Source organism: Silurus aristotelis, assembly GCF_946808225.1.
Source record: "Silurus aristotelis genome assembly, chromosome: 10".
In the NCBI taxonomy this organism is placed as follows: Eukaryota; Metazoa; Chordata; class Actinopteri; order Siluriformes; family Siluridae; genus Silurus; species Silurus aristotelis.
In genome coordinates this window covers 3,581,989-3,609,913 of record NC_139583.1, presented here as the reverse complement: position 1 = coordinate 3,609,913, position 27,925 = coordinate 3,581,989, and the positions used below count along the sequence as shown (strand labels likewise).

Genomic DNA, 27,925 nt, shown 5'->3' with positions numbered 1-27,925 from the left:
AGCAGTTCCGCAAACCACAGTCTGCCCGGCCAATGAGGTGCCACCAGGAGGAGTACTCCATCCTGGCGGATTCTTTTCAGAACGATGGCTTGGCCATGTCTGCATGGCATCCAGCCCCAGTGGAACTGCCTTACAGTGAGTGGTTGGCCTTCTCTCACTCTCGGGACTGCTGTGAGAATGGTTGCAATCCAGGCATGAGACAATACTGCCTGCAACACAGTTGAGTCCCATATAATGCCCAAGAAGGTGGATCTGTGATAATCACAAATGTTAAGCTCAGTAGCTCCTAGTTTTTTAACCATAAAGACTGTATAAGACTGTAGAAAGAACATTACTTATAATCTTATACTCCAGTGCTCATGTTAGTTCTCATTTTCCGGTGTTCTGTATTGTTAAAAGATTTATGATCAAACTCTTGATGTCACCCAAATGAGGATGGGTTCCCCTTTTGAATCTGGTTCCTCTCAAGGTTTCTTCCTCATAACATCTAAGGGAGTTTTTCCTTGCCACAGTCGCCATGGGTGCTCATCAGGGATAAATACAAACCATTCACCTTGACTGGTAATTTCTGTAAAGCTGCTTTGAGACAATGTCTGTTGTGAAAAGCGCTATAGAAATAAACTTGACTTCTCTTAAAGATGGCTCTCTGCAACGGAGAAAGCACACTTTTCTCTGTGTTCAGTCTAAACCCCAGCTCCTCTATGCAGGCGAGAACGACATCTTGATGCCGGACCGCCTAAAGCTCTGATCGAGCTAATACCAACCAATTGTCGATATAGTTTAGTATTTGAATGCCCTGAAGCCATAGCTGGGCTAGAGTTGCATTCATGCACTTTGTGAAGGTGCGGGGTGCCAGCCCAAAGGAAAGGACCCAATTTTGGTAAGCTTTGCCCCTGAATGCATACCTCAGGAACCTTGTGGCAGGGCTAACAACCTGGCCTCCCGAGCCAGGACACCTGACAGCCGTTAGAGACTCTAGAGAGGCATCAGGTCCCCGCCATCCACCGTGATCTCTTGGGCGTAGACAGGGGAAGCACCCGCTGGAGGGAGGCTGCACTCCAAGGCACATCCCGTGGCGGAGCTAACAGCCTGGTCTCCTGGTGGTGACGAGGAGGTACTGGCAACGCACAAGGTGTAGACCCCTCGATTCAGGGCGCTCTGGTTGTCAGGGCCGCTTCACCACAGCATGTTCGAGGAGAGGACCACCCTCAGGTTGGCCGACACCCTCAACTTGGGCCCTTCCGGTGGGGTCCGAGTGGCAACGCTCTGTTTCTGGGCTTCTTGATGGGCTGGGGCTGTGCCTGCCTAGCAGCCCCATGAAAACAGCGGGGAAGTACCACTGAAATGCCGCCATGGTCTCCTAAACCTGATGGTGTTTGCCCTTACCTACTGCGTCACCTGAACAGGGAAGGCAATGGCTGTGTGTATCCCCCCCGAATAGAACGGGGCAGGAAAGAACACTCAGTTGGAATTCTGCTTGCATTTAAAGCTCATGGCTGCACAGATTCACACACAAAGCGCTTATCTGAACAACATAATCTAATGTCGCTACCATAACTCAGCCGTTTTGTAGCTTTCTGGTTTACGTGACATCGCCCGCCAATGATGTCACGACTTGCCTATTGGCCGGATTTTACAAGGGATTCTGAGCGTGGACAATGGGGGCATTCCCAAAGCATTTTGAGGCAGCTCGAGGTCCTTAAAGGGAACCCCAGTTCAGGACTGAACCTGAAGCCATTAGACATCAATGCTTGTTTTTCTAATTAAAGTTATATAATTGCTAATAACAATAAAGAAATAATATAAATATTAGACAACCTCTAAAATACCATAATGTGTGCACATGTAAGCAGTTTAAGTAAATTATATGCTTTCATATAAATAACTGTATAATAAACTTAAATAAAATCCTTCATTCATTCACTCCCGCTTATCCGTAATTTGGGTCACGGGGGCAGCAGTCTAAGCAGGCCCCCGCCTGCTGCCCAATCCTCACAGCACCGTCCCTGACGGTCCCTCCTGCAGGTGGTGAGCCCACGGGAAGGCGGCCCCACGTCACTCCGACGTCACGGACCTTGATATTTCCCTCGTAAGGGACCCCTGGAGTATAAAGGGCCTTGCTCAAGGGCCCAAGAGTGGCAGCTTGGCGATACCGGGGCTTGAACCCCAGACCTTCCGATCGGCAATCCAGCGCCTTAACCGCTGGAGCCACCACTCCCCCTTGAATAAAATCATAAAATAAAATAATTAATTAAAATGATTTGACTCTGCATGAAAGCAACTTGGACAACCACATTAATACAATTATTATTTATTTTTTTTTTTATAAAAAGGTATTGTTTTCCTATTTGTTTGTTTCTTTAGTGGACAATCAAAAAAAAAGAAAACAAAAGAAAGAAACATGCAAGATGTACAATTTCCAGTATCCTTATGACTGCTGAAGATGCCATGTGACTGTGACACATGATGAGACAGAGTGTGGCATATAAAACATCCAGCCTTCTCTTACTTTGTACAAGGCAATGGGTCATGCATCTACAAAGATGGGTTCTATACTTCTATGGATACTGGTGCTCAGTTTTTCTATTCTCATTTTATCTTCAGATCCTAGCTGCACTCTACAGAATGATTTGGGGCCAGGCTTCATTGCTGATGGAGACTTTGTCATAGGGGGTATATTCCCTTTTCACTACAATCAGGAAATGCCAGATGTGAACTTCACATACAAGCCTGGACCAGTAAAGTGTAATGGGTAGAAATACCTTCATAACACTCTACTAGATCATTATATTAATTTTTTTTTTTATAGATATAATTTTTTAAGGCAAAAATTGTTTATTTTTTATTTTTGTCCTATTTGTTTTATTCTCTTATTGACCAGAAACGACTAATGTACTCAATATTGCATTTTGATTATAATTCAAAATGAAGAAAATGTAAATCATATCTTACTCAACATTGTTTCTCAGGCATTTCTACTTAATGTACATTACTTTGGTGTTTATCAACGCTGAATTTTGCTTTTACTGATTCTCACAGGTTTGATCCCGAAGCTTTTCGCTGGGGTCTGACCATGAAGCTTGCTGTAGAGGAAATTAACAACAGCTCTGAACTGCTACCGAACCACACTTTGGGCTTTAAAATGTTTGATTCCTGTGCATACCCATTAACGGCTCAGAGAGCCGCTCTGGCTGTGATTAATGGACCAAATGAAGCAGACAAACAAATGTGTAAAGGTGCAAGCCCGATGTTGGCTGTTGTTGCTGAGTCTGGATCAGCTGAGTCTATTGTGGTTTCTCGAATTTTACAACATTTCAGGATTCCAATGGTATACATTTTATCTAATGACAGAAGATTTCAGAAGAGTTCATTCATGTACTCGAGTAAAGTGATACTGATTGAGAAAGAATGAGAAAATAATTGCATCTGGAAAGATTTTATAAAATTTAATGCTTTCTCCTGTTTTATGACTTTATTACTAAATGAAATAAAATGTGTTTAATATGTAAAATAGAATTTAATCTATAAAACCTAAAGTTTATTATATGAGCTCTGTTCTATTTCAGATAAGCTATTTCTCTTCCTGTGCCTGCCTCAGTGACAGACGAGAATTCCCGACATTCTTTAGAGTCATCCCCAATGATGCGTACCAGGTGAAAGCTATTGCAAAGCTGCTGATACATTACAACTGGACATGGGTGGGTGTTGTGCGAGGAGATCACATATATGGCCACTTCGCCCTGCAAGGACTGCTTGAACAGCTGAAGGGTACAAGTGTGTGTATCTCCTATCAGGAGATGATCCCCCTGTTATACAACAGTCAGAGAGCGATAGAGATCATCCGTGTGATGAACAGCTCCACTGCTCGGGTCGTGGTGGTGTTTTCAGCTGAGGGGGAACTCACACCCTTTATGAAGGACTATATGAATCTGAATGTTACTGGAATTCAGTGGATTGCCAGTGAAGCTTTGGCGACAGCTTCAGTGTTCACAGGAAGTGAATATTACCCTTTCCTAGGAGGCATGATTGGGTTTGGGATACGTCAGGGCCAAATTCCAAAGCTGAAAGATTACTTAACAACAGTAAACCCACAGACATACTCCTCTAATACACTAGTGCATGAACTATGGGGTGTTTTGTATGGGTGCTCTCCCATTTCCTCTATTCCCCATAATAATCTGTTGCCTCTATGTACTGGGAAAGAGCCACTAAGCAAGCAGCATTCTGGCTACCTAAACACATCCAGTCCTCGTATTCCTTATAATATATATAAAAGTGTATATGCTATTGCTCACTCCCTCCACCAACTAACTTCCTGCAAACCTGGAAATGGGCCATTCATTAACTCCACATGTGCTGACAATAGCAATATCTACCCTTGGCAGGTGACTACAGTTCTGTAATTCTCTACTAATTAAATTATATAATTGCTAATCTCTTTGTCAATGCTGAAGTATTGCCCCATGTATTTATAGCTCAGTCTGTATTATGTAATGATTAAAGTGAAACTATATATCCTTTCTGAGCCTTTCTCATCTAGGGTACATGTAGGTTACTGTAATTATTTTCCATCACATGTGCCTCCACAGCTCCAGTATTACCTGCAAGAGGTCTCCTTCACTATTTCAGGAGAGTTAGTGAACTTTGATATGAATGGTGACTCGATCCCCTCCTACGATCTGATCAACTGGCAGAGGGGTACAGCTGGCAATATCGAGTTGGTTCAAGTCGGCATGTACGATGGGTCTCGTGAGGCTGGAAATGAGCTGGTCATTTACGACACTGCTATCACATGGGCTGGAGACAAAAGCGAGGCAAGCCGCTCTCGGAATTTAGTTCAGTTGCAGTACAGTATGGGAAGTAAGTGGTGGTAAGTTTGGTGAAAGATTGCATCAGGGCCAGAGGAAGTGGTAGCTCAGTGGTTAAGGTTTTGGGTTATGATCAAAAGGTGGGGAGGGGTTCACGCCCCAGTACTACTAAGATGCCACTCTTGATCCCTTGGGCATGGCTTTAAACCTGTACTCCAGATGTTACAAGTAAAAAGTAAACTTTTTTATTTGATCAGACTGCTGTTTTTTTTTTTTTACTTTACTTATGCTTTTTCAGGGACTGTGATGGAGACCAATAGATATATACAGTAGGACATCTTTTTCTTTTTTGGCCTTACCCATCAGGGGTCGCCACAGCGGATCATCCTTCTCCATACCCCCTGTCCTGTACATCTGCCTCTTTCACCCCAACCACCTGCATGTCTTCTCTCACTACATCCATAAACCTTCTCTTTGGCCTTCCGGATCAGTAGGACATCTAATACATGAAAATGCAAATCCCAAAATAGCTTAATAGAGTCGTTTTTGTTTAAAAAAAATCACTAAGTCACTAAGTCACTAATCGCTAATTCAAGCTCACTGCCTGCTATATATATGTTGCTCTGTCCAGTATGGAAAAGAACTTGCACTAGTCTGCACAGAAGGTACATAAATGTTGTATACACATATTTTTGGATTTATGTGCAGTAATTGCATTCAGTTAGTGTGAGGTGAGTGAACCACGTCTGCCGAATCATGCCTGGCTGGCTAAATAGGCCAAATACAGTGTTTGACTTCTGCAGCCTTTTGCTGGACCCTGGTCAGTGAGGCATTATACCAGTATCTATTAGCTCTCAACACTTTTAAAGATTATGTGTCATGTCTTAGATGTTGCAATCCAGATTTATAAGAATATATATATATATATATATATATATATATATATATATATATATATATATATATATATATATATATATATATATATATATATATATATAAATTTTTTTTTTTTTTTTTTTTTTTTTTTCAGATGATTCCCATAATAGTAATATCTCGGACTCTCAATGAAAGAACATGACTATAGGAGCAATAATAGTTAAATAAACTATTTATTAATTCATCCTTCATTCATTCATCCATTCATTCATGACTTTTAAACAATTGAGTATGTATGGGTGTAGAGGTAAAACATTTTACTGAATTATGATTTTTTTGGGGGAAACAGGTGCCAGTCTCTATTTGCAGTGACAGCTGCCCACCAGGATTTAGAAAAGCTGTCCATAAAGGGGAGCCTCTGTGCTGCTTTGACTGTGTACCATGTGACAGTGGGAAGATTAGTAATCAGACAGGTCGGTGGTCTCAGTCAAATATAATAAAATAAAACACTGGCCTGAATCCAGTTTTAATAACATGTTTTGTTCTCTTTTAAGATTCAGTAGACTGCATGGCCTGCCCTGAAGATTACTGGTCGAATGTTGACGGAACAGAATGCATTCCCAAGGTTATCGAATTCCTTTCCCATGATGCAATGGGGTTAATACTGACATTTATTGCTGTTTTGGGGGCCTGTGTCACTTTAGCTGTATTTGCAGTCTTTCTCTACCACAGAAACACTCCCATTGTGCGTATGAATAACTCTGAGCTGAGTTTCTTTATCTTGTTCTCCTTGACCCTGTGTTTCCTGTGTGCACTGATCTTTATTGGGGAGCCCACATCCTGGTCTTGCATGCTGCGCCACACTGCTTTCAGCATCACCTTTTCGCTCTGTATCTCGTGTATCCTGGGGAAAACCTTAGTGGTGCTCGCTGCTTTCACAGCCACCCAACCTGGAAACAACGTCATGAAATGGCTTGGGCCTATACAGCAGAGGATCATTATTTTTAGCTGCACCCTGGTCCAGATGATCATCTGTGCAGCATGGCTCATATCGTCCCCTCCAGTCCCCTACAGAAACACACAGTATCAGCACTCTAAGATTATTCTAGACTGTAGGGTGGGATCTGAGCTGGCCTTCTGGTGTGTACTCGGCTACATTGGCATTTTGGCCTGTTTGTGTTTCATTTTGGCCTTTCTGGCTCGAAAACTACCTGGGAATTTTAACGAAGCGAAATATATTACTTTTAGCATGTTAATATTTTGTGCAGTGTGGCTGGCATTTATACCTGCTTATGTCAGTTCCCCTGGTAAATTCACCACTGCAGTCGAAATCTTTGCTATTTTAGCCTCAAGTTTTGGGCTTCTTTTGTGCTTATTTGCTCCTAAGTGTTACATCATTCTACTTAAACCAGAAAAGAATACCAAACAGCATCTAATGGGGAAATAATAATAAATAATTAAAGCATAATCAGGTTGTACACACACAGACATTGTGTGTGTGTGTGTGTGTGTATATATATATATTTATAATGTGTGTGTGTGTGTGTGTGTGTGTGTGTGTGTGTGTGTGTGTGTGTGTGTGTGTGTGTGTGTGTGTAGGTATATATACATTTATATAGCTAATGTTCCTATAGAGGTATTGGTATATTTAGTTAATATTCACATAAAACATAAGAATGGGGAAAAAATGATCTCTGACTGTCACACTCCAATGTCTTTATAGTTTATGCAGAGTAGTACAAAAAAACTGAACAATAGTTATTTGGGTGTAAATTCAATGTTTATAGGAAAGGTCAGAGGAAAATTATCAGATGATGTAAGGTTTAAGCAAACAGGAAGAATATAACGAGTCAATTAATATATCTTTGCTAAATTCTGAGGCTATCATGAGCATAGGCTCACTATTACTGGACAACAAAATAAAATAAAATGGGTCTGTGACCATGTGTGTGACTCAGGTTGTTGTTTTTCAGCTAACAATAAAGGTGTCTGCAGATTCATTACATACAGTATAGTTATTGTTTTTTGCACCATTCCATGTAAAGTCTAGAGATCTTTGTGTGTGTGATTATCCTGGGAGATCAACAGTTTCTGAAATAGCCAAACCTTTAGTTCGGTACTAATCGGTTTCATTTAATTGATCTAATTTTAACAGCATTATTGTGCATGTGTACAATAAATTGGACAGTGAGTGTACATACATACATACTGTACATACATAAATAGCTAAGGTCCATCACTGAAACTGTGTTTAATAATTTACGTTTGTAAACAGAAAATAAAGAAAAAGCCGAAAATAATATGTTCAGTTTGTTTCTATGTCACTATTTGAATTTATGCACTACTCTGACACTAATCACAAAGCACCATGAACTCACAGTTTTATCCAGTCCACATACTGCCATGTTTTAGGTGGTGAGAGAAAACCAGTGTGGAAAACCACATAAACAGTAACCCCAGTACATGATTAAACTTGAAGATATTAGGCATTGATGCTTGTTTTCTTTATTAAAGTTATTTAATTGCAAATAATATTAGAGAAATTATAATATTAGCTAGCCTCTAAAATACCATATTGTGTGGACACCGGGGACATGGAGGAGTACAAGGCTGCAACTTACTGCTGCACCTGCTCCATCCTACCTTACTGCAAATGACTTTGCCTCTGAAGAAAATCTGCCAGACCTTCACTTCCTCCCCAACAATGACTACACAACACAGCTGACAATCCACTACGTCTCTGTATTTTGTCAACCCTCATGAGCCTCGGTATCTGCGGAACAGCATGGAAATGGTTTGCTTCCTACCTGGATGGTCGCTCATACCAGGTAACATGGAGGGGATCCACATCTGCTCTGTGCAGACTCACCACTGGTGTCCCACAAGGCTCGGTACTTGGTCCCCTCCTTTTCTCCCTCTATACCCACTCCATTGGTGAAGTCACACATCGGTTTTCTTATCACTGCTATGCAGATGACACTCAACTAATCTTTTCTTTCCCTCCATCAGATTCCACAGCTTCAACTCGGATCTCAGCATGCTTGACAGACATATCTTAATGGATGAGTGCTCACCAACTAAAACTCAACTCCAGCAAAACAGAACTGCTGGTCATCCCAGGTGATTAATCTCCAGGTCAAGATGTTCAAATAACACTTCATGACTCTCTGATCTCCCCTTCAGCCACTGCTCGCAACCTTGGGGTAACTATGGACAATGAACTGTCCTTCTTTCCACATGTCGCTAATGTTGCTCGTTCTTGTCAATTTCTTCTCTATAACATCCGAAGGATTCAACCATTTCTGTCCACACAGGCTGCCCAGGTGCTTGTTCAGTATCTTGTCATTTCAAGACTTGATTACTGCAACTCTCTGCTGGCAGGTCTTCCCATGAATGCTATTTGTCCACTGCAAATGATCCAAAATGCAGCTGCACAACTTGTGTTTAATCCGCCACAGTTCTCCCACACCACCCCACTGCTGCGGTCTCTTCACTGGCTTCCAGTAGTTGCACGTATCAGATTCAAAACACTGATGCTTGCCTACAAGGCCAAAAATAGACCAGCACCATCTTACCTCAGTGACCTCATCACATCTCGCACTACACCACGCTGTCTGAGATCCTCCAGCACTGCTCGACTGGTACCACCTTCTCTCAGAATGAGAGGTAAGTACACGTCAAGGCTCTTCTCTGAGCCGAGAGAGCCGGAGAGGTAAACACGTTCACCATCTCGGAGCATGACTTGAGGAGGGCATTCAAGAGAGTGCATACCAGGAAGGCAGCAGGACCAAATGGCATCACAGATCGGGTTCTGAAAGCCTGCGCTGACCAGCTAGCACCGGTGTTTACTGAGATATTCAACCTCTCACTGGAACAATTCCACAATTGTTCCTGTCCCGAAGAAACCCCAGCCCCCTGCCTTAACAACTACTACCCTGTAGCTCTGACCTCACTAGTGATGAAGTGCTTCGAGAGACTGATCAGAGCCTTCATCACTGCCTCACTACCGGACACACTGGACCCACTACAGTTCGCGTACCGTCACAACCATTCTACTGAGGACGCCATAGCTCATCTCCTTCACACTACGATGAGCCACTTGGACCACAGAAATGGGAATTATACAAAGATGCAGTTTGTGGACTACAGATCAGCATTTAACACCATAATTCCCTCCACACTCACCTCTAAGTTGGAGGTCCTGGGAGCCTGCTGCTGTGTCAATGGATATCTAACTTCCTGACAGACAGACCACAAGCCGTACAGGTGGGAAAACACACTTCATCCACCCTCCCCCAGGTGTGTGTTCTGAGCCCCCTGCTGTACTCACTGTACACGTATGACTGTGTGGCCACTTCCAACTCCACCACCATCATCAAGTTTGCTGACGACACCATTGTGGTGGGCCTGATCTCCAACAACGACGAGACGGCCTACCTACAGGAGGTTAAAAACCTGGAGAGATGGTGCCAAGTCAAGTCAAGTCAAGTTTATTTCTATAGCGCTTTTCACAACAGACATTGTCTCAAAGCAGCTTTACAGAAATCAAAAGTCAAGGTGAATGGTCGGCATTTATCCCTGATGAGCAAGCCATGGCGACTGTGGCAAGGAAAAACTCCCTTCAGATGTTATGAGAAAGAAACCTTTAGAGGAACCAGATTTAAAAGGGGAACCCATCCTCAATTGGATGACATCAAGAGTTTGATCATAAATCTTTCAACAATACAGAACACTGGAGAGTGAGAACTAACATGAGTACTGGAGTATAAGATTATAAGTAAATGTTCTTTCTACAGTCTTTGGTATAAAAGTAGGAGCTTCTGAGCTCAACATTTGTGATCATCAAAGATCCAGCAACAGCTTCTACATGTCAGAGCCTTTAAACACTCCAGGAGGTCCAATGTCAAAACTCCACACATGTAGTGGGATCCAATTGGCACTGGTACGTCTTTAGATGGTTCAGGATGTTTGCGAGTTCGGCATCTACTTCTTTAAAGTCCATAATCTTCACGAGGTGGGAGGTGACTGGAGCTGGCCAAACCTCAGGAAGCCTCGGGATAGGGAGAGAAAGAGAAGCAGTGGAGTGGAATTAGCGCAGCTGGTGTTAATGATATTAACAGCACAAGTTGATAATGTGCATGTGATCATATGTTCTGGAGCACAAGGTTATGATGTATGACGTGTTATGTGTAGGCTTTGCTAAAAAGATATGTTTTCAATCTGCACCTAAACTGGGTGAGTGTGTCTGAATCCCGAACACTGTCAGGAAGACTGTTCCAAAGTTTGGGAGCTAAATGTGAAAATGCTCTACTGCCTTTAGTGGACTTTGCTATTCTAGGAACTACTAGACGCCCAAAGTTTTGAGATCTCAGGGAGCGTGACGGATTGTAGTGTGTTAAAAGACAGGATAGATACATGGGAGCCAAACCATTTAGTGCTTTATGAGTAAGAATTAGTAGTTTGTAGTCTATTCAAAACTTAACAGGAAGCCAATGTAGCGACGATAAGATTGTGGTTATGTGATCATATTTTCTTGACCTTGTAAGAACTCTTGCTGCTGTATTCTGAACTAACTGAAGCTTGTTTATTAATGATGCAGGACATCCACCTAGTAATGCATTACAATAGTCTATTCTGGAGGTCATGAACGCATGGATGAGCTTCTCTGCATCAGATATAGACAACATATTTCTTAGCTTAGAAATATTTCTAAGGTGAAAGAAGGCTGTTTTTGTAACTTGGTTGATATGATTTTTAAAAGATAAGTTGCTGTCTAAAATAACTCCCAGGTCTTTTACTGTTGAACTAGTGGTTACAGAACATCCGTCTAAATACAGATTGAGATGCTGGAGCTTCTGTATACTAGTTTTTGGGCCGATAAGCAAAATCTCCGTCTTATCAGAATTTAAAAGTAGAAAGTTATGGGTCATCCAATCTCTTATTTCCTTAACACACTCAGTTATCCGAGTTAATTGAGCTGTATCACCTGGTTTAAATGAGATATATAGCTGGGTATCATCAGCATAACAATGGAAGCTAATTCCATGCCTTCTAATAATATTTCCTAACAAAAGCATGTACAGTATATTGTGAAGAGCAGGGGTCCTAGAACTGAACCTTGTGGCACACCATAATTCACTAGCATTAGCTTGGATAGCTCTCCATTTAAATCTACGAAATGGTAAAGATCAGACAAGTAGGATTTAAACCAGCTTAATGCCTGTCCCTGAATGCCGATGTAATTCTGCAAGCGATCTAGGAGAAGATCATGATCTATAGTGTCGAACGCAGCACTAAGATCTAGTAAAACTTACAACGAGATGACGCCTTGGTCTGAAGCTAAAAACTGGTCATTAGTGATTTTAACTAGAGCAGTTTCTGTGCTATAATGTGGCCTAAAACCTGACTGAAACTCTTCAAAGATATTGTTCTCTTGCAAGTAGGAACATTACTAGGCAGCGACAATCTTTTCTAAAATCTTAGACATAAATGGGAGATTTGAAATTGGTCTGTAATTCGATAGCGTGTTTGGATCCAGATTAGGTTTTTTTAATGAGGGGCTTAATAACTGCGAGCTTGAGGGATCTAGGGACATGACCTAAATATAGTGAGGAGTTAATAATATTCAGAAGAGGCTCACCAGCTGTATATAACACTTCCTTCAGTAGATTTGTTGGAATAGGATCTAACTGACATGTTGTTGATTTAGCTTTGATAATAACATCATACCACTCTTCCTGTCCTACACATGTAAAACAGTGGAGTTGTGGAGTTGAAGGTGAGACTGTGTCAGGAGATGGTCTCAGAGGTTGAACTGCCACAATTGTTTTTCTAATGTTATCTATTTTTTCAGTGAAGAAATTCATAAAGTCCTCACTACTAAACTGTGATGGAACACATTTTTCAGATCCCTGATTTGTAGTTAACTTTGCTACTGTACTAAAAAGGAACCTGGGATTATTTTTGTTGTTTTCTATGAGTTTGCTCAGGCGTTCAGCTCTAGCAGCTTTTAGCGCCTATCTCTAGCTGAGCATACTGTCTTTATACTGTGCCAGGAGAAAAACCTTCTCCTGAACGTCAGCAAGACTAAGGAGTTGATTGTGGACTTCAGCACAAAGCGGGAGCGGTCATACCAACCATTAAACATCAGCGGGACCCCAGTGGAGAGGGTGGACAGTTTTAGGTACTGTCTTGGTCCTGTCACACCAACACCCTGGTGAAGAAGGCCCAGCAGCATTTGTACCATCTGAGACGCTTTAGGGACTTTAAACTTCCCTCTCAGGTGCTTAAGACCTTCTACACCTGCACCATTGAGAGTGTTCTGACGGGTAGCATCACTTCCTGGTTCGGGAACAACACCATGCAGGACAGGCGAGCCCTTCAGAGGGTGGTGCATTCAGCTGAATGTACCATCCACACTGAGCTCCCTAACCTGCAGGACATCTACAGCACGCAGTAGAGCCAGGAAGATTGTGAAGGACCTCAGCCATCCCAATAATGGACTCTTTTCTCTGTTGCGGTAAGGGAAATGCTTCCGCTCCCTGAAAGCGAACACAGAGAGAATGAGGAGCAGCTTCTGTCCGCAGGCTATTCGGAGTTTAAACCAGGAGACACCCAGGATCTAGAAACTGGCCCACCTTTTGCACCACGACTCTTTAAACTCTGGACTCGCACAGCACAGTGCAATTTATATTTTATACCAGACCATACCGCACACGGACACTTTACACCACACCATACCGCACACAGACACTTTATGGCCATTTTACACCACACCATACCGCACACAGACACTTTATGGACAATCTAAAGCACCCTAAATTGTCTATTGTTTACTGTTTCACTGTTTACTGTCATAAGCATTTTTTTGTATATACATCCTTTTCTTTCATATATATATATATATATTCTCATATTTTATTTTATATAGTTTTATACTTTATTTATCAGTCTTCTTTTTCTTTATTTTATTTTTCTCCCCATCCTATTCCCTCGTGCCGGACCATCGTAATGAGCATTTCACTGCATGTCGTACCCTGTATGTATGTGTATGTGACAAATAAAATTTGATTTGATTTGGGACAGTAAGCAGTTCAAGTAAATGATATGCTTTCATATAAATAACTGTATATACCTCAAATGAAATCATAAAATATTGTTATAAATATATTTATATATATATAATTATTATTTAATTGTTAAAAGAAAAGAAACATGCAAGATGTACAATGTCCACTAAGATTATGATTGCCGGAGATGCCATGTGACTGTGACACATGATGAAGTGTGGCGTATAAAACATAGCTGCCTTCTCTTTCTCTGTACAAGGCAATGGGTCAAGCATCTCTGAAGATGGGTTCTATACTTCTATGGATACTGGTGCTCAGTTTTTCTATTGTATTATAAGGTAAAAATGGGTTTTTAAATTGTTGTCCTATTTGGTTCATTGTAATATTGATCAGAAACGACTCGTGGTTAAAAATGCGTTTCAAATATAGTTAAAAATAAAGAAAATGTAAATCATATCTTACTCAACATTGTTTTTCAGGCATTTCTCATTAATGTACATTACCTTGGTGTTTATCAATGCCGTATTTTACTTTTACTGATTTTCACAGGTTTGATCCAAGAGCTTTTCGCTGGGGTCTGACCATGAAGCTTGCTGTAGAGGAAATTAACAACAGCTCTGAACTGCTACCGAACCACACTTTGGGCTATAAAATGTTTGATTCCTGTGCATACCCATTAACGGCTCAGAGAGCCGCTCTGGCTGTGATTAATGGACCAAATGAAGCAGGCAGACAAATGTGTAAAGGTGCAAGCCCGATGTTGGCTGTTGTTGCTGAGTCTGGATCAGATGAGTCTATTGTGGTTTCTCGAATTTTACAACATTTCAGGATTCCAATGGTATACATTTTATCTAATGACAGAAGATTTCTATATTTGTAACAGTTCATTCATGTACTCGACTTAAGGGATATTAATTGAGAAAGAATGAGAGAAGAATTGCATTGGGGAAGAATGCATGAAATTTTATGCTTTCTCCTGTTTTGTGACTTTATTAATAAATAAATGTGTATAATATGTAAAAATGGGAATTTACATATGTAACCTAAAGTTTATTATATGAGCTCTGTTCTATTTCAGATCAGCTATTTCTCTTCCTGTGCCTGCCTCAGTGACAGACGAGAATTCCCGACGTTCTTTAGAGTCATCCCCAATGATGCGCACCAGGTGAAAGCTATTGCCAAGCTGCTGATACATTACAACTGGACATGGGTGGGTGTTGTGCTGGGGGATCACATACATGGCCACTTCGCCCTGCAAGGACTGCTTGAACAGCTGAAGGGTACAAGTGTGTGTATCTCCTATCAGGAGATGATCCCCCTGTTATACAACAGCCAGAGAGCGATAGAGATCATCCGTGTGATGAACAGCTCCACTGCTCGGGTCGTGGTGGTGTTTTCAGCTGAGGGGGAACTCACACCTTTTATGAAGGACTATATGAATCTGAATGTTACTGGAATTCAGTGGATTGCCAGTGAAGCTTGGGCGACAGCTTCACTGTTCACAGGAAGTGAATATTACCATTTCCTAGGAGGCTTGATTGGGTTTGGGATTCGTCAGGGCCAAATTCCAAAGCTGAATGATTACTTAACAACAGTGAACCCACAGACATACTCCTCTAATACACTAGTGCATGAACTATGGGGTGTTTTGTATGGGTGCTCTCCCATTTCCTCTATTCCCCATAATAATCCATTGCCTTTATGTACTGGGAAAGAGCCACTAAGCAAGCAGCATTCTGGCTTCATGAACACATCCAGTCCTCGCATGTCTTATAATATATATAAAAGTGTATATGCTATTGCTCACTCCCTCCACCAACTAACTTCCTGCAAACCTGGAAATGGGCCATGCATTAACTCCACATGTGCTGACAATAGCAATATCTACCCTTGGCAAGTGACTACAGTTCTGTAATCGTCCTCTAATTAAATTAAATAATTTTCTAATCTCTTTGTCAATGCTAAAGTATTTATCCATTTATTTATAGCTCAGTCTGTAGCTCGACTTACAACAATAATGGCCACCCACAAAAAAGATGATTAAAGTTAAAGTATATTTTCTACTGAGCCTTTCTCGTCTAATGTACCTTTAGGTTACTGTAATTATTTTCCATCACATGTGCCTCCACAGCTCCAGTATTACCTGCAACAGGTCTCCTTCACTATTTCAGGAGAGTTAGTGAGCTTTGATATGAATGGTGACTCCATCCCATCCTACGATCTGATCAACTGGCAGAGGGGTACAGCTGGCAATATCGAGTTGGTTAAAGTCGGCATGTACGATGGGTCTCGTGAGGCTGGAAATGAGCTGGTCATTTACGACACTGCTATCACATGGGCTGGAGACAAAAGCGAGGCAAGCCGCTCTCGGAATTTAGTTCAGTTGCAGTACAGTATGGGCAGTAAGTGGTGGTAAGTTTGGTGAAAGATTGCATCAGGGTCAGAGGAAGTTGTAACTCAGTGGTTACGGCTCCGGGTTAATGATCAAAAGGTGGGGGGGTTCAAGCCGCAGTATCACCAAGTTGCCACTCTTGATCTCTTGGGCATGGCCTTAAACATGTGCTCCAGATGTAAAATGTTTTTAATCAGACTGCTGTTGTGAATTCAAAAGCCGTTTTTTTTTTTTTTTTTTTTGCTTTACTTATGCCTTTTCAGGGACTGTGATGGAGCACAATAGATATATAGGACATCTAATACAATGAAAATGCAAATCTCAAATTAGCCTAATAGAGTCTTTTTTTGTTTAGAAAAAAATCAGTCACTAATCAGAAGAGCTGTGATCTATATATGTTGCTCTGTCCAGTATGGGAAAGAACCTGTACTAGTATGCACAGAAGGTACATAAATGTTGTATACATATATTTTTGGATTTATGTGCAGTAATTGCATTCAGTTAGTGTGAGGTGAATGAATCACAATCTGCCGAATCATGCCTGGCTGGCTAAATTGGCCAAATACAGTGTTTGACTTCTGCAGCCTTTTGCTGGACCCTGGTCAGTGAGGCATTATACCAGTATTACATTTTTTGCAAGCTCTTAACACTTTTAAAGATTATGTGTCATGTCTTAGATGTTGCAATCCAGATTTATAAGAATTTATATACAGATTTAGCTGATTCTCATAATAGTAATATCTTCGACTCTCAATGAAAGGACATGACTATAGGAGCAATAATATTTAAATAAACTATATATTTAGTGAATTAAAATAAAATATATGAAATATTGTAAAATGTAAATAGTTTAATCTATTGTAATGTAAAATAGGGCATAAGTGCTACTGTTATACTGTATACTATTATAATTTGTACACTATTACAGGTGATATGACTTTTAAACAATTCAGTATGTATGGGTGTATGGGTACAACATTTTACTGTATTATGACGGGGATTTTTTGGGGGAAACAGGTGCCAGTCTCTATTTGCAGTGACAGCTGCCCACCAGGATTTAGAAAAGCTGTCCGTCAAGGGGAGCCTCTGTGCTGCTTTGACTGTGTACCATGTGACAGTGGGAAGATTAGTAATCAGACAGGTCGGTGGTCTCAGTCAAATATAATAAAATAAAACACTAGCCTGAATCTAGTTTTAATAACATGTTTTGTTCTCTTTTAAGATTCAGTAGACTGCATGGCCTGCCCTGAAGATTACTGGTCGAATGTTGACGGAACAGAATGCATTCCCAAGGTTTTAAATTCCTTTCCCATGATGCAATGGGGTTAATACTGACATTTATTGCTGTTTTGGGGGCCTGTGTCACTTTAGCTGTATTTGCAGTCTTTCTCTACCACAGAAACACTCCCATTGTGCGTATGAATAACTCTGAGCTGAGTTTCTTTATCTTGTTCTCCTTGACCCTGTGTTTCCTGTGTGCACTGATCTTTATTGGGAAGCCCACATCCTGGTCTTGCATGCTGCGCCACACTGCTTTCAGCATCACCTTCTCGCTTTGTATCTCGTGCATCCTGGGGAAAACCTTAGTGGTGCTCGCTGCTTTCACAGCCACCCAACCTGGAAACAACGTCATGAAATGGCTTGGGCCTATACAGCAGAGGATCATTATTTTTAGCTGCACCCTGGTCCAGATGATCATCTGTGCAGCATGGCTCATATCGTCCCCTCCAGTCCTCTACAGAAACACACAGTATCAGCGCTCTAAGATTATGCTAGACTGTAGGGTGGGATCTGAGCTGGCCTTCTGGTGTGTACTCGGCTACATTGGCATTTTGGCCTGTTTGTGTTTCATTTTGGCCTTTCTGGCTCGAAAACTACCTGGGAATTTTAACGAAGCGAAATATATTACTTTTAGCATGTTAATATTTTGTGCAGTGTGGCTGGCATTTATACCTGCTTATGTCAGTTCCCCTGGTAAATTCACCACTGCAGTCGAAATCTTTGCTATTTTAGCCTCAAGTTTTGGGCTTCTTTTGTGCTTATTTGCTTCAAAGTGTTACATCATTCTACTTAAACCAGAAAAGAATACCAAACAGCATCTAATGGGGAAATAATGATAATTAATTTCAGTATAATCAGGTTGTACATACACAGACATTATATATATATATATATATATATATATATATATATATATATATATATATATATATATATATATATATATATATATATATATATATACACGGTATGTGTGTGTGTGTGTGTGTGTGTGTGTGTGTGTGTGTGTGTGTGTGTGTGTGTGTGTGTGTGTGTGTAGCTTATGTTCTTATACAGGTATTGGTATATTTAGTTAATATTCACATAAAACATAAGAATGGGGAAAAGATGATCGCTGACGGTCACACTCCAAATGTCTTTATAGTTTATGCAGAGTAGTGCTAAAAAATTAAGTGAACAATAGTTATTTGGGTGTAAATTCAATGTTTATAGGAAAGGTCAGAGGAAAACTACCAGATGATGTAAGGTTTAAGCTAACAGGAAGAAATAAAATAAGTCAATTAATATCTCTTTGCTAAAATCTGAGGCTATCATGAGCATAGGGTCTGTGCCCATGTGTGTGACTCAAGTTGCTGTTTTTCAGCTAACAATAAAGGTGTTTCAGTCTGCAGATTCATTACATACAGGATAGTTATTGTTTTTTGCACCATTCCATGTAAAGTCTAGAGATGTTTGTGTGTGATTATCCTGGAAGATCAACTGTTTCTGAAATAGCCAAACCTTTAGTTCGGAACTAACAACCAAGCCACAAAGTCGCAGATATCACACTTTTTAAAATGTGGATAATTAAACTAATTGCATCTAATTGTTAACTGCATTATTGTGCATGTGTACAATAAATTGGATAGTGAGTGAGACAATTTCATCACTGAAACTGTCTTTTATAATTTACATTTGTACAAAGAAAATAAAGAAAAGGCCGAAAATAATACGTTCAGTTTGTTTCTGTCACTATTTGAATTTATGCACTACTCTGACACCAATCACAAAGCACCATGAACTCACAGTTTTATCCAGTCCACTTACTGCCATGTTTTAGGTGGTGAGAGAAAACCAGTGTGGAAAACCACACAAACAATAACCCCAATTCATGACTGAACCTAAAGCTATTATGCATTGATGCTTGTTTTCTTCATTAACTTTAATTAATTGCTAATAATATTAGAGAAATATTAATATAAGCTAGCCTCTAAAATACCATATTGTGTGGACAGTAAGCAGTTTAGGTAATTGATATGCTTTCATATAAATAACTGTATATACCTTAAATGAAATCATTATATATATATATATATATAATTATTCAATTGTTTGACTGATAAATAGGTATTGATTCTCTATTTATTTGTTTCAGTAGTGCACAATCAAAAACAACCAAAAAAAAAAGAAACATGCAAGATGTACAATGTCCACTAAGATTTTGATTGCTGGAGATGCCATGTGACGGTGACACATGATGAGACAGAGAGAGGCATAAGTGTGGCGTATAAAACATAGCTGCCTTCTCTTTCTCTGTACAAGGCAATGGGTCAAGCATCTCTGAAGATGGGTTCTATACTTCTATGGATACTGGTGCTCAGTTTTTCTATTCTCATTTTATCCTCAGATCCTAGCTGCACTCTACAGAATAATTTGGGGCCAGGCTTCATTGCTGATGGAGACTTTGTCATAGGGGGTATATTCCCTTTTCACTACAATCAGGAAATGCCAGATGTGAACTTCATATACAAGCCTGGACCAGTAAAGTGTAATGGGTAGAAATGCCTTTTTAACACTCTACTAGATCATTATATTATTTTATCATTATATTATAATTTTTTTATATTGTATTATAAGGTATAAATGGGTTTTTTAATTGTTGTCCTATTTGTTTTATTCTCTTATTGACCAGAAACGACTCGTGTTTAAAAATGCGTTTCAAATATAGTTAAAAATAAAGAAAATGTAAATCATATCTTACTCAACATTGTTTTTCAGGCATTTTTCATTAATGTACATTACCTTGGTGTTTATCAATGCCGTATTTTACTTTTACTGATTCTCACAGGTTTGATCCAAGAGCTTTTCGCTGGGGTCTGACCATGAAGCTTGCTGTAGAGGAAATTAACAACAGCTCTGAACTGCTACCGAACCACACTTTGGGCTATAAAATGTTTGATTCCTGTGCATACCCATTAACGGCTCAGAGAGCCGCTCTGGCTGTGATTAATGGACCAAATGAAGCAGACAAACAAATGTGTAAAGGTGCAAGCCCGATGTTGGCTGTTGTTGCTGAGTCTGGATCAGATGAGTCTATTGTGGTTTCTCGAATTTTACAACATTTCAGGATTCCAATGGTATACATTTTATCTAATGACAGAAGATTTCAGAAGAGTTCATTCATGTACTCGAGTAAAGGGATATTGATTGAGAAAGAATGAGAGAAGAATTGCATTGGGGAAGAATGCATGAAATTTTATGCTTTCTCCTGTTTTGTGACTTTATTAATAAATAAATGTGTATAATATTCAAAAATGGGAATTTACATATGAAACCTAAAGTTTATTATATGAGCTCTGTTCTATTTCAGATCAGCTATTTCTCTTCCTGTGCCTGCCTCAGTGACAGACGAGAATTCCCGACGTTCTTTAGAGTCATCCCCAATGATGCGCATCAGGTGAAAGCTATTGCAAAGCTGCTGATACATTACAACTGGACATGGGTGGGTGTTGTGCTGGGGGATCACATACATGGCCACTTCGCCCTGCAAGGACTGCTTGAAGAGCTGAAGGGTACAAGTGTGTGTATATCCTATCAGGAGATGATCCCCCTGTTATACAACAGCCAGAGAGCGATAGAGATCATCCGTGTGATGAACAGCTCCACTGCTCGGGTCGTGGTGGTGTTTTCAGCTGAGGGGGAACTCACACCTTTTATGAAGGACTATATGAATCTGAACGTTACTGGAATTCAGTGGATTGCCAGTGAAGCTTGGGCGACAGCTTCAGTTTTTACAGGAAGTGAATATTACCCTTTCCTAGGAGGCATGATTGGGTTTGGGATTCGTCAGGGCCAAATTCCAAAGCTGAATGATTACTTAACAACAGTAAACCCACAGACATACTCCTCTAATACACTAGTGCATGAACTATGGGGTGTTTTGTATGGGTGCTCTCCCATTTCCTCTATTTCCCTTAATAATCCGTTGCCTCTATGTACTGGGAAAGAGCCACTAAGCAATCAACATTCTGGCTACCTAAACACATCCGGTCCACGTTATGCTTACAATATATATAAAAGTGTATATGCTATTGCTCACTCCCTCCACCAACTAACTTCCTGCAAACCTGGAAATGGGCCATTCATTAACTCCACATGTGCTGACAATAGCAATATCTACCCTTGGCAGGTGACTACAGTTCTGTAATTCTCTACTAATTAAATTATATAATTGCTAATCTCTTTGTCAATGCTGAAGTATTGTTTCATTTATTTGTAGCTCAGTCTGTAGCTCGACTTACAACAATAATGGCAACCCACAATTATTAAAGTGAAACTATATTGTCTTCTGAGCCTTTCTCATCTAGGGTACCTTTAGGTTACTGTATTCATTTTCCATCACATGTGTCTCCACAGCTCCAGTATTACCTGCAACAGGTCTCCTTCACTATTTCAGGAGAGTTAGTGAACTTTGATATGAATGGTGACTTGATTCCATTTTACGATCTGATCAACTGGCAGAGGGGTACAGCTGGCAATATCGAGTTGGTTAAAGTCGGCACGTACGATGGGTCTCGTGAGGCTGGAAATGAGCTGGTCATTTATGACACTGCTATCACATGGGCTGGAGACAAAAGCGAGGCAAGCCGCTCTCGGAATATAGTTCAGTTGCAGTACAGTATGGGCAGTAAGTGGTGGTAAGTTTGGTGAAAGATTGCATCAAGGCCAGAGGAAGTGGTAGCTCAGTGGTTAAGGCTTTGGGTTAAGGATCAAAAGGTGGGGGGGTTCAAGCCCCAGTATCACCAAAAAAAAAAAAGATGTTTTAAATTAGACTGCTGTTGTGAATTAAAAAGCCTGTTTTTTTTTTTTGTTTGTTTTACTTATGCCTTTTCAGGGACTGTGATGGAGCCCAAAAAAATATATAGGACATCTAATACATAAAAATGCAAATCTCAAATTAGTAATTGCATTCGGTTAGTGTGAGGTGAGTGAACCACAATCTGCTGAATCATGCCTGGCTGGCTAAATTGGCCAAATACAGTGTTTGACTTCTGCAGCCTTTTGCTGGACCCTGGTCAGTGAGGCATTATACCAGTATCTAATTTTTGCAAGCTCTTGTCACTTTTAAAAATTATGTGTCATGTCTTAGATGTTGCAATCCAGATTAATAAGACTATATATATATATATATATATATATATATATATATATATATATATATATACAGTGAGGAAAATAAGTATTTGAACACCCTGCTATTTTGCATGTTCTCCAACTTAGAAATCATGGAGGGGTCTGAAATTGTCATCGTAGGTGCATGTCCACTGTGAGAGAAATAATCCAAAAAAAAAAAATCCAGAAATCACAATATATGATTTTTAAACTATTTATTTGTATGATACAGCTGCAAATAAGTATTTGAACACCTGTCTATCAGCTAGAATTCTGACCCTCAAAGACCTGTTAGTCTGCCTTTAAAATGTCCACCTCCACTACATTTATTATCCTAAATTAGATGCACCTGTTTGAGGTCGTTAGCTGCATAAAGACACCTGTCCACCCCATACAATCAGTAAGACTCCAACTACTAACATGGCCAAGACCAAAGAGCTGTCCAAAGACACTAGAGACAAAATTGTACACCTCCACAAGGCTGGAAAGGGCTACGGGGAAATTGCCAAGCAGCTTGGTGAAAAAAGGTCCACTGTTGGAGCAATCATTAGAAAATGAAAGAAGCTAAACATGACTGTCAATCTCCCTCGGACTGGGGCTCCATGCAAGATCTCACCGCGTGGGGTCTCAATGATCCTAAGGAAGGTGAGAAATCAGCCCAGAACTACACGGTAGGAGCTGGTCAATGACCTGAAAAGAGCTGGGACCACCGTTTCCAAGGTTACTGTTGGTAATACACTAAGATGTCATGGTTTGAAATCATGCATGGCACGGAAGGTTCCCCTGCTTAAACCAGCACATGTCCAGGCACGTCTTAAGTTTGCCAATGACCATTTGGATGATCCAGAGGAGTCATGGGAGAAAGTCATGTGGTCAGATGAGACCAAAATAGAACTTTTGGGTCATAATTCCACTAAACGTGTTTGGAGGAAGAAGAATGATGAGTACCATCCCAAGAACACCATCCCTACTGTGAAGCATGGGAGTGGTAACATCATGCTTTGGGGGTGTTTTTCTGCACATGGGACAGGGCGACTGAACTGTATTAAGGAGAGGCTGACCAGGGCCATGTATTGGGAGATTTTGGGGAACAACCTCCTTCCCTCAGTTAGAGCATTGAAGATGGGTCGAGGCTGGGTCTTCCAACATGACAATGACCCGAAGCACACAGCCAGGATAACCAAGGAGTGGCTCTGTAAGAAGCATATCAAGGTTCTGGCGTGGCCTAGCCAGTCTCCAGACCTAAACCCAATAGAGAATCTTTGGAGGGAGCTCAAACTCCGTGTTTCTCAGCGACAGGCCAGAAACCTGACTGATCTAGAGAAGATCTGTGTGGAGGAGTGGGCCAAAATCCCTCCTGCAGTGTGTGCAAACCTGGTGAAAAACTACAGGAAACGTTTGACCTCTGTAATTGCAAACAAAGGCTACTGTACCAAATATTAACATTGACTTTCTCAGGTGTTCAAATACTTATTTGCAGCTGTATCATACAAATAAATAGTTTAAAAATCATATATTGTGATTACTGGATTTTTTTTTTTAGATTATGTCTCTCACAGTGGACATGCACCTACGATGACAATTTCAGACCCCTCCATGATTTCTAAGTGGGAGAACTTGCAAAATAGCAGGGTGTTCAAATACTTATTTTCCTCACTGTATATATATATACAGTTTTAGATTATTCTCGTAATAGTAATATCTTAGACTCTCCATGAAAGAACATGACTATAGGAGCAATAATACTTAAATTACATCTTTATTTAGTTAATTAAACATGTAACGGCAATGTGCTACTGCGATTTTGCATACTTTTATAATATGTACACTATTACAGGTGATATGACTTTAAAACAATTCAGTATGTATGGGTGTATAGGTACAACGTTTTACTGTATTATGACGGGGATTTTTTGGGGGAAACAGGTGCCAGTCTCTATTTGCAGTGACAGCTGCCCACCAGGATTTAGAAAAGCTGTCCATAAAGGGGAGCCTCTGTGCTGCTTTGACTGTGTACCATGTGACAGTGGTAAGATTAGTAATCAGACAGGTCGGTGGTCTCAGTCAAATATAATAAAATGAAACACTGGCCTGAATCCAGTTTTAATAAAAAATGTTTTTCTTTTAAGATTCAGTAGACTGCATGGCCTGCCCTGAAGATTACTGGTCGAATGTTGACGGAACAGAATGCATTCCCAAGGTTATCGAATTCCTTTCCCATGATGCAATGGGGTTAATACTGACATTTATTGCTGTTTTGGGGGCCTGTGTCACTTTAGCTGTATTTGCAGTCTTTCTCTACCACAGAAACACTCCCATTGTGCGTATGAATAACTCTGAGCTGAGTTTCTTTATCTTGTTCTCCTTGACCCTGTGTTTCCTGTGTGCACTGATCTTTATTGGGGAGCCCACATCCTGGTCTTGCATGCTGCGCCACACTGCTTTCAGCATCATCTTCTCGCTTTGTATCTCGTGTATCCTGGGGAAAACCTTAGTGGTGCTCGCTGCTTTTACAGCCACCCAACCTGGAAACAACGTCATGAAATGGCTTGGGCCTATACAGCAGAGGATCATTATTTTTAGCTGCACCCTGGTCCAGATGATCATCTGTGCAGCATGGCTCATATCGTCCCCTCCAGTCCTCTACAGAAACACACAGTATCAGCGCGCTAAGATTATTCTAGACTGTAGGGTGGGATCTGAGCTGGCCTTCTGGTGTGTACTCGGCTACATTGGCATTTTGGCCTGTTTGTGTTTCATTTTGGCCTTTCTGGCTCGAAAACTACCTGGGAATTTTAACGAAGCGAAATATATTACTTTTAGCATGTTAATATTTTGTGCAGTGTGGCTGGCATTTATACCTGCTTATGTCAGTTCCCCTGGTAAATTCACCACTGCAGTCGAAATCTTTGCTATTTTAGCCTCAAGTTTTGGGCTTCTTTTGTGCTTATTTGCTCCAAAGTGTTACATCATTCTACTTAAACCAGAAAAGAATACCAAACAGCATCTAACAGGGAAATGACAAATAACACATTATACATGTTTTATTACAAAATATAAATATTTTATGACCTGCTTATATTCTGACATAAATAAAAACAGATTCTGATGTATTAATATCATTATCATTATCACACTTAATATCAATATCATTCCACACTTTTTTGCTCATTATATTTTCTTTGTTCATAAACTTTGTTTATTCAATGTAATGAGTTAATTAAATTGGGTCTAATGTGACCCTGACTAGAATAAAGCAGTTTTTATAAATTAATAAAATATCAAACTATATCAGCCCCTCATATGCCCTCATTTCATTTTATATGTTTTTTTTAATAGAGCTTCTGTAGATGTTTTGTTAATTTTTTTTTCATATCCAAGTCTGTGCATATGCAGCATGATGAAAGCAAGCACGGCAGAAAATTTGCCAAGAATATCTTTAATCTGATACTGTCACAAGAAAACTTCTGTGTATTCATATTAGCTAAAAGAAAGTGTAAAAATAGTTTTATGCTTTATTGCCTTTGTTTATATGCTTCCTCATACTTTGGATGGTTTACAAAAAAAATTTCTTGAATATTTTGGTAACAGAGGAAAAGGTGCAGTGTTCATCTGAAGGTTCTTGACCGTGCTTTATTCTCCAGGTTGTACAACGTTGCGCCTCATGTCTGTAATAAAGTTGTGCCCTTCACAGATGGAGCATTACATTTTAAAAAATGGCACACTGCTTGGATTCACCACTAGATGCTATTCTTCTAAATTAAAATCCGAAACACATACACATTTCTTTAGGTGTGCCCTCTAGTGGTGATTCCAAGCTCAACACTAACAGTTTTGTAAAATGCACTGCAGAAACCTAATAGTCCACTTAGATTTCACTATAGACTGTATGGTATAAAGCAAGTTACAGTAATTGAGTTCTATTAAAAAATTTAAGAATTTGTTAATTGGTCAATTAAACAAAAAATTTGGATTTACAATTAATACAATGTGCCACCCAAAGTTAACTGTATCTGTGCATTTATATTAATTTAACACATTTTTTGTAATGAAAATTATTATTTTGTTTCATGTGTTGTTAAATTAATTTTGTACACTTCTAACTAACTGTGTCACTGTAAGAGCTGAGTTTCTCTCTCACTGTAACACTTAGGTGTACAGATTTCCAATCATTTTTAAAACTAATATACTGTAATTCTATAAAAAAAAATGTCACTAGGTTACGTATGTAACCCTGGTTCCCTGAGCGAATGAGAGCTGCGTCAAAATGCTTTGGGAATGCCTCCGCTTTGTTCATGCTCTGAATCATGTGTAAAATTTGGCCAGTAGGCAGTTGTGACGTCATTGGCGGGCAACGTCGCGCAAACCAGGAAGCTAGTGCTAGTTGCTTCTGCTGGTTATGGGTTAGGTAAGGAGAAGGGCAGAATGCATGCAAAAGGACAGGTCGTGAGGGGGCCGCAGGCACCTTAGACACATACTCCGGTCTGGAGTACCGGATAGCACTGGCCTTGCCAAGCGCAAACTCCTGGAGAGATGGGGCCACAGAAAGAGCCTGTAGTTCCCGATCCTCTTAAGGGAGAATATTGCCAGGAGAAAGCCGGTCTTGAATGCCAGATACCTAAGGGCAACATCGGCTAACGGCTCGAAGGGGGGCTCAGATAAAGCCGCCAACACAATGGCCAAGTCACACTCTGGGATGTGTCCCGGGCCTCAGCTTCCAGGCCGTGCAGGAAACGTGTCACGAGGGGGTGTTTTCCCAGTGACTGACCCACTGGCAGGGTACAATGAGCCACGATAGTGGACACGTAAACCTTTAGGGTTGACAGGGTAAACTCTGTGGCAGACTGTTACTGCAGGAACTTCAGAACTGAACCAACTGGGTAGTTGACTGGATCCAGCTGGTAGTGCTTGCACCACGTACTGAACAGATGCCATTTAGCAGCATACAACCACCTCATATAGGGAGCTCTGAAATTGAGAATGGTCTCAACTACCTCAGTAGAAAAACCAGCTGCTAGGAACTGTGCCCCCTCAGGGGCCACAGCCACAGCTTCCATAACTCTTGGCGGGGTGAACCAGGGTTCTTTCTGCCTGTGAGAGGAGATCCCTCCTAGGAGGAATTTCCAAAGGAGGTCCCCTAAGAATGGACAGCAGGTCTACCCGAAAATAGATTGTCTGCCCAGGTAGAGACGAGCTCCCTCCTCCGCAAGCCGCATTCATGCACTTGGTGTAGGTGTGAAGTGAGAGTCCTAGGCCAACCGGGAAGACCCACTATTCGGGCCTGTTCATCGACACGGTATGCGCAGTTGACAGGTTCCAGGGGTCTAAAACGCAGTCAGCGACAT

At 40.6% G+C, this 27,925-nt stretch overlaps 2 protein-coding genes across 2 annotated transcripts; both read left to right on the top strand.

Annotated features, from left to right (window-relative positions):
- Positions 1 to 32: 32 nt before the first annotated feature.
- Positions 33 to 18,262, top strand: LOC310732659 (vomeronasal type-2 receptor 1-like; the record flags this gene model as incomplete). The annotated part of the gene is given in 13 exon segments (XM_083553277.1): positions 33 to 135; positions 2,605 to 2,752; positions 3,040 to 3,328; positions 3,567 to 4,385; positions 4,590 to 4,814; positions 6,037 to 6,160; positions 6,242 to 7,130; positions 14,306 to 14,594; positions 14,835 to 15,653; positions 15,888 to 16,112; positions 17,166 to 17,289; positions 17,371 to 17,444; positions 17,450 to 18,262. Coding segments are annotated over 13 exon segments (4,941 nt in total).
- A 1,630-nt stretch (positions 18,263 to 19,892) lies between these two features.
- On the top strand, positions 19,893 to 25,602 carry LOC310732087 (extracellular calcium-sensing receptor-like; the record flags this gene model as incomplete). The annotated part of the gene is made up of 6 exons (XM_083552378.1): positions 19,893 to 19,963; positions 20,257 to 20,545; positions 20,779 to 21,597; positions 21,825 to 22,049; positions 24,507 to 24,630; positions 24,710 to 25,602. The coding sequence occupies exons 1-6, from the start codon at positions 19,914 to 19,916 to the stop codon at positions 25,600 to 25,602; spliced, it is 2,400 nt and encodes a 799-aa protein (XP_083408504.1). The 5' UTR covers positions 19,893 to 19,913.
- Between the last annotated feature and the right edge of the window lie 2,323 nt (positions 25,603 to 27,925).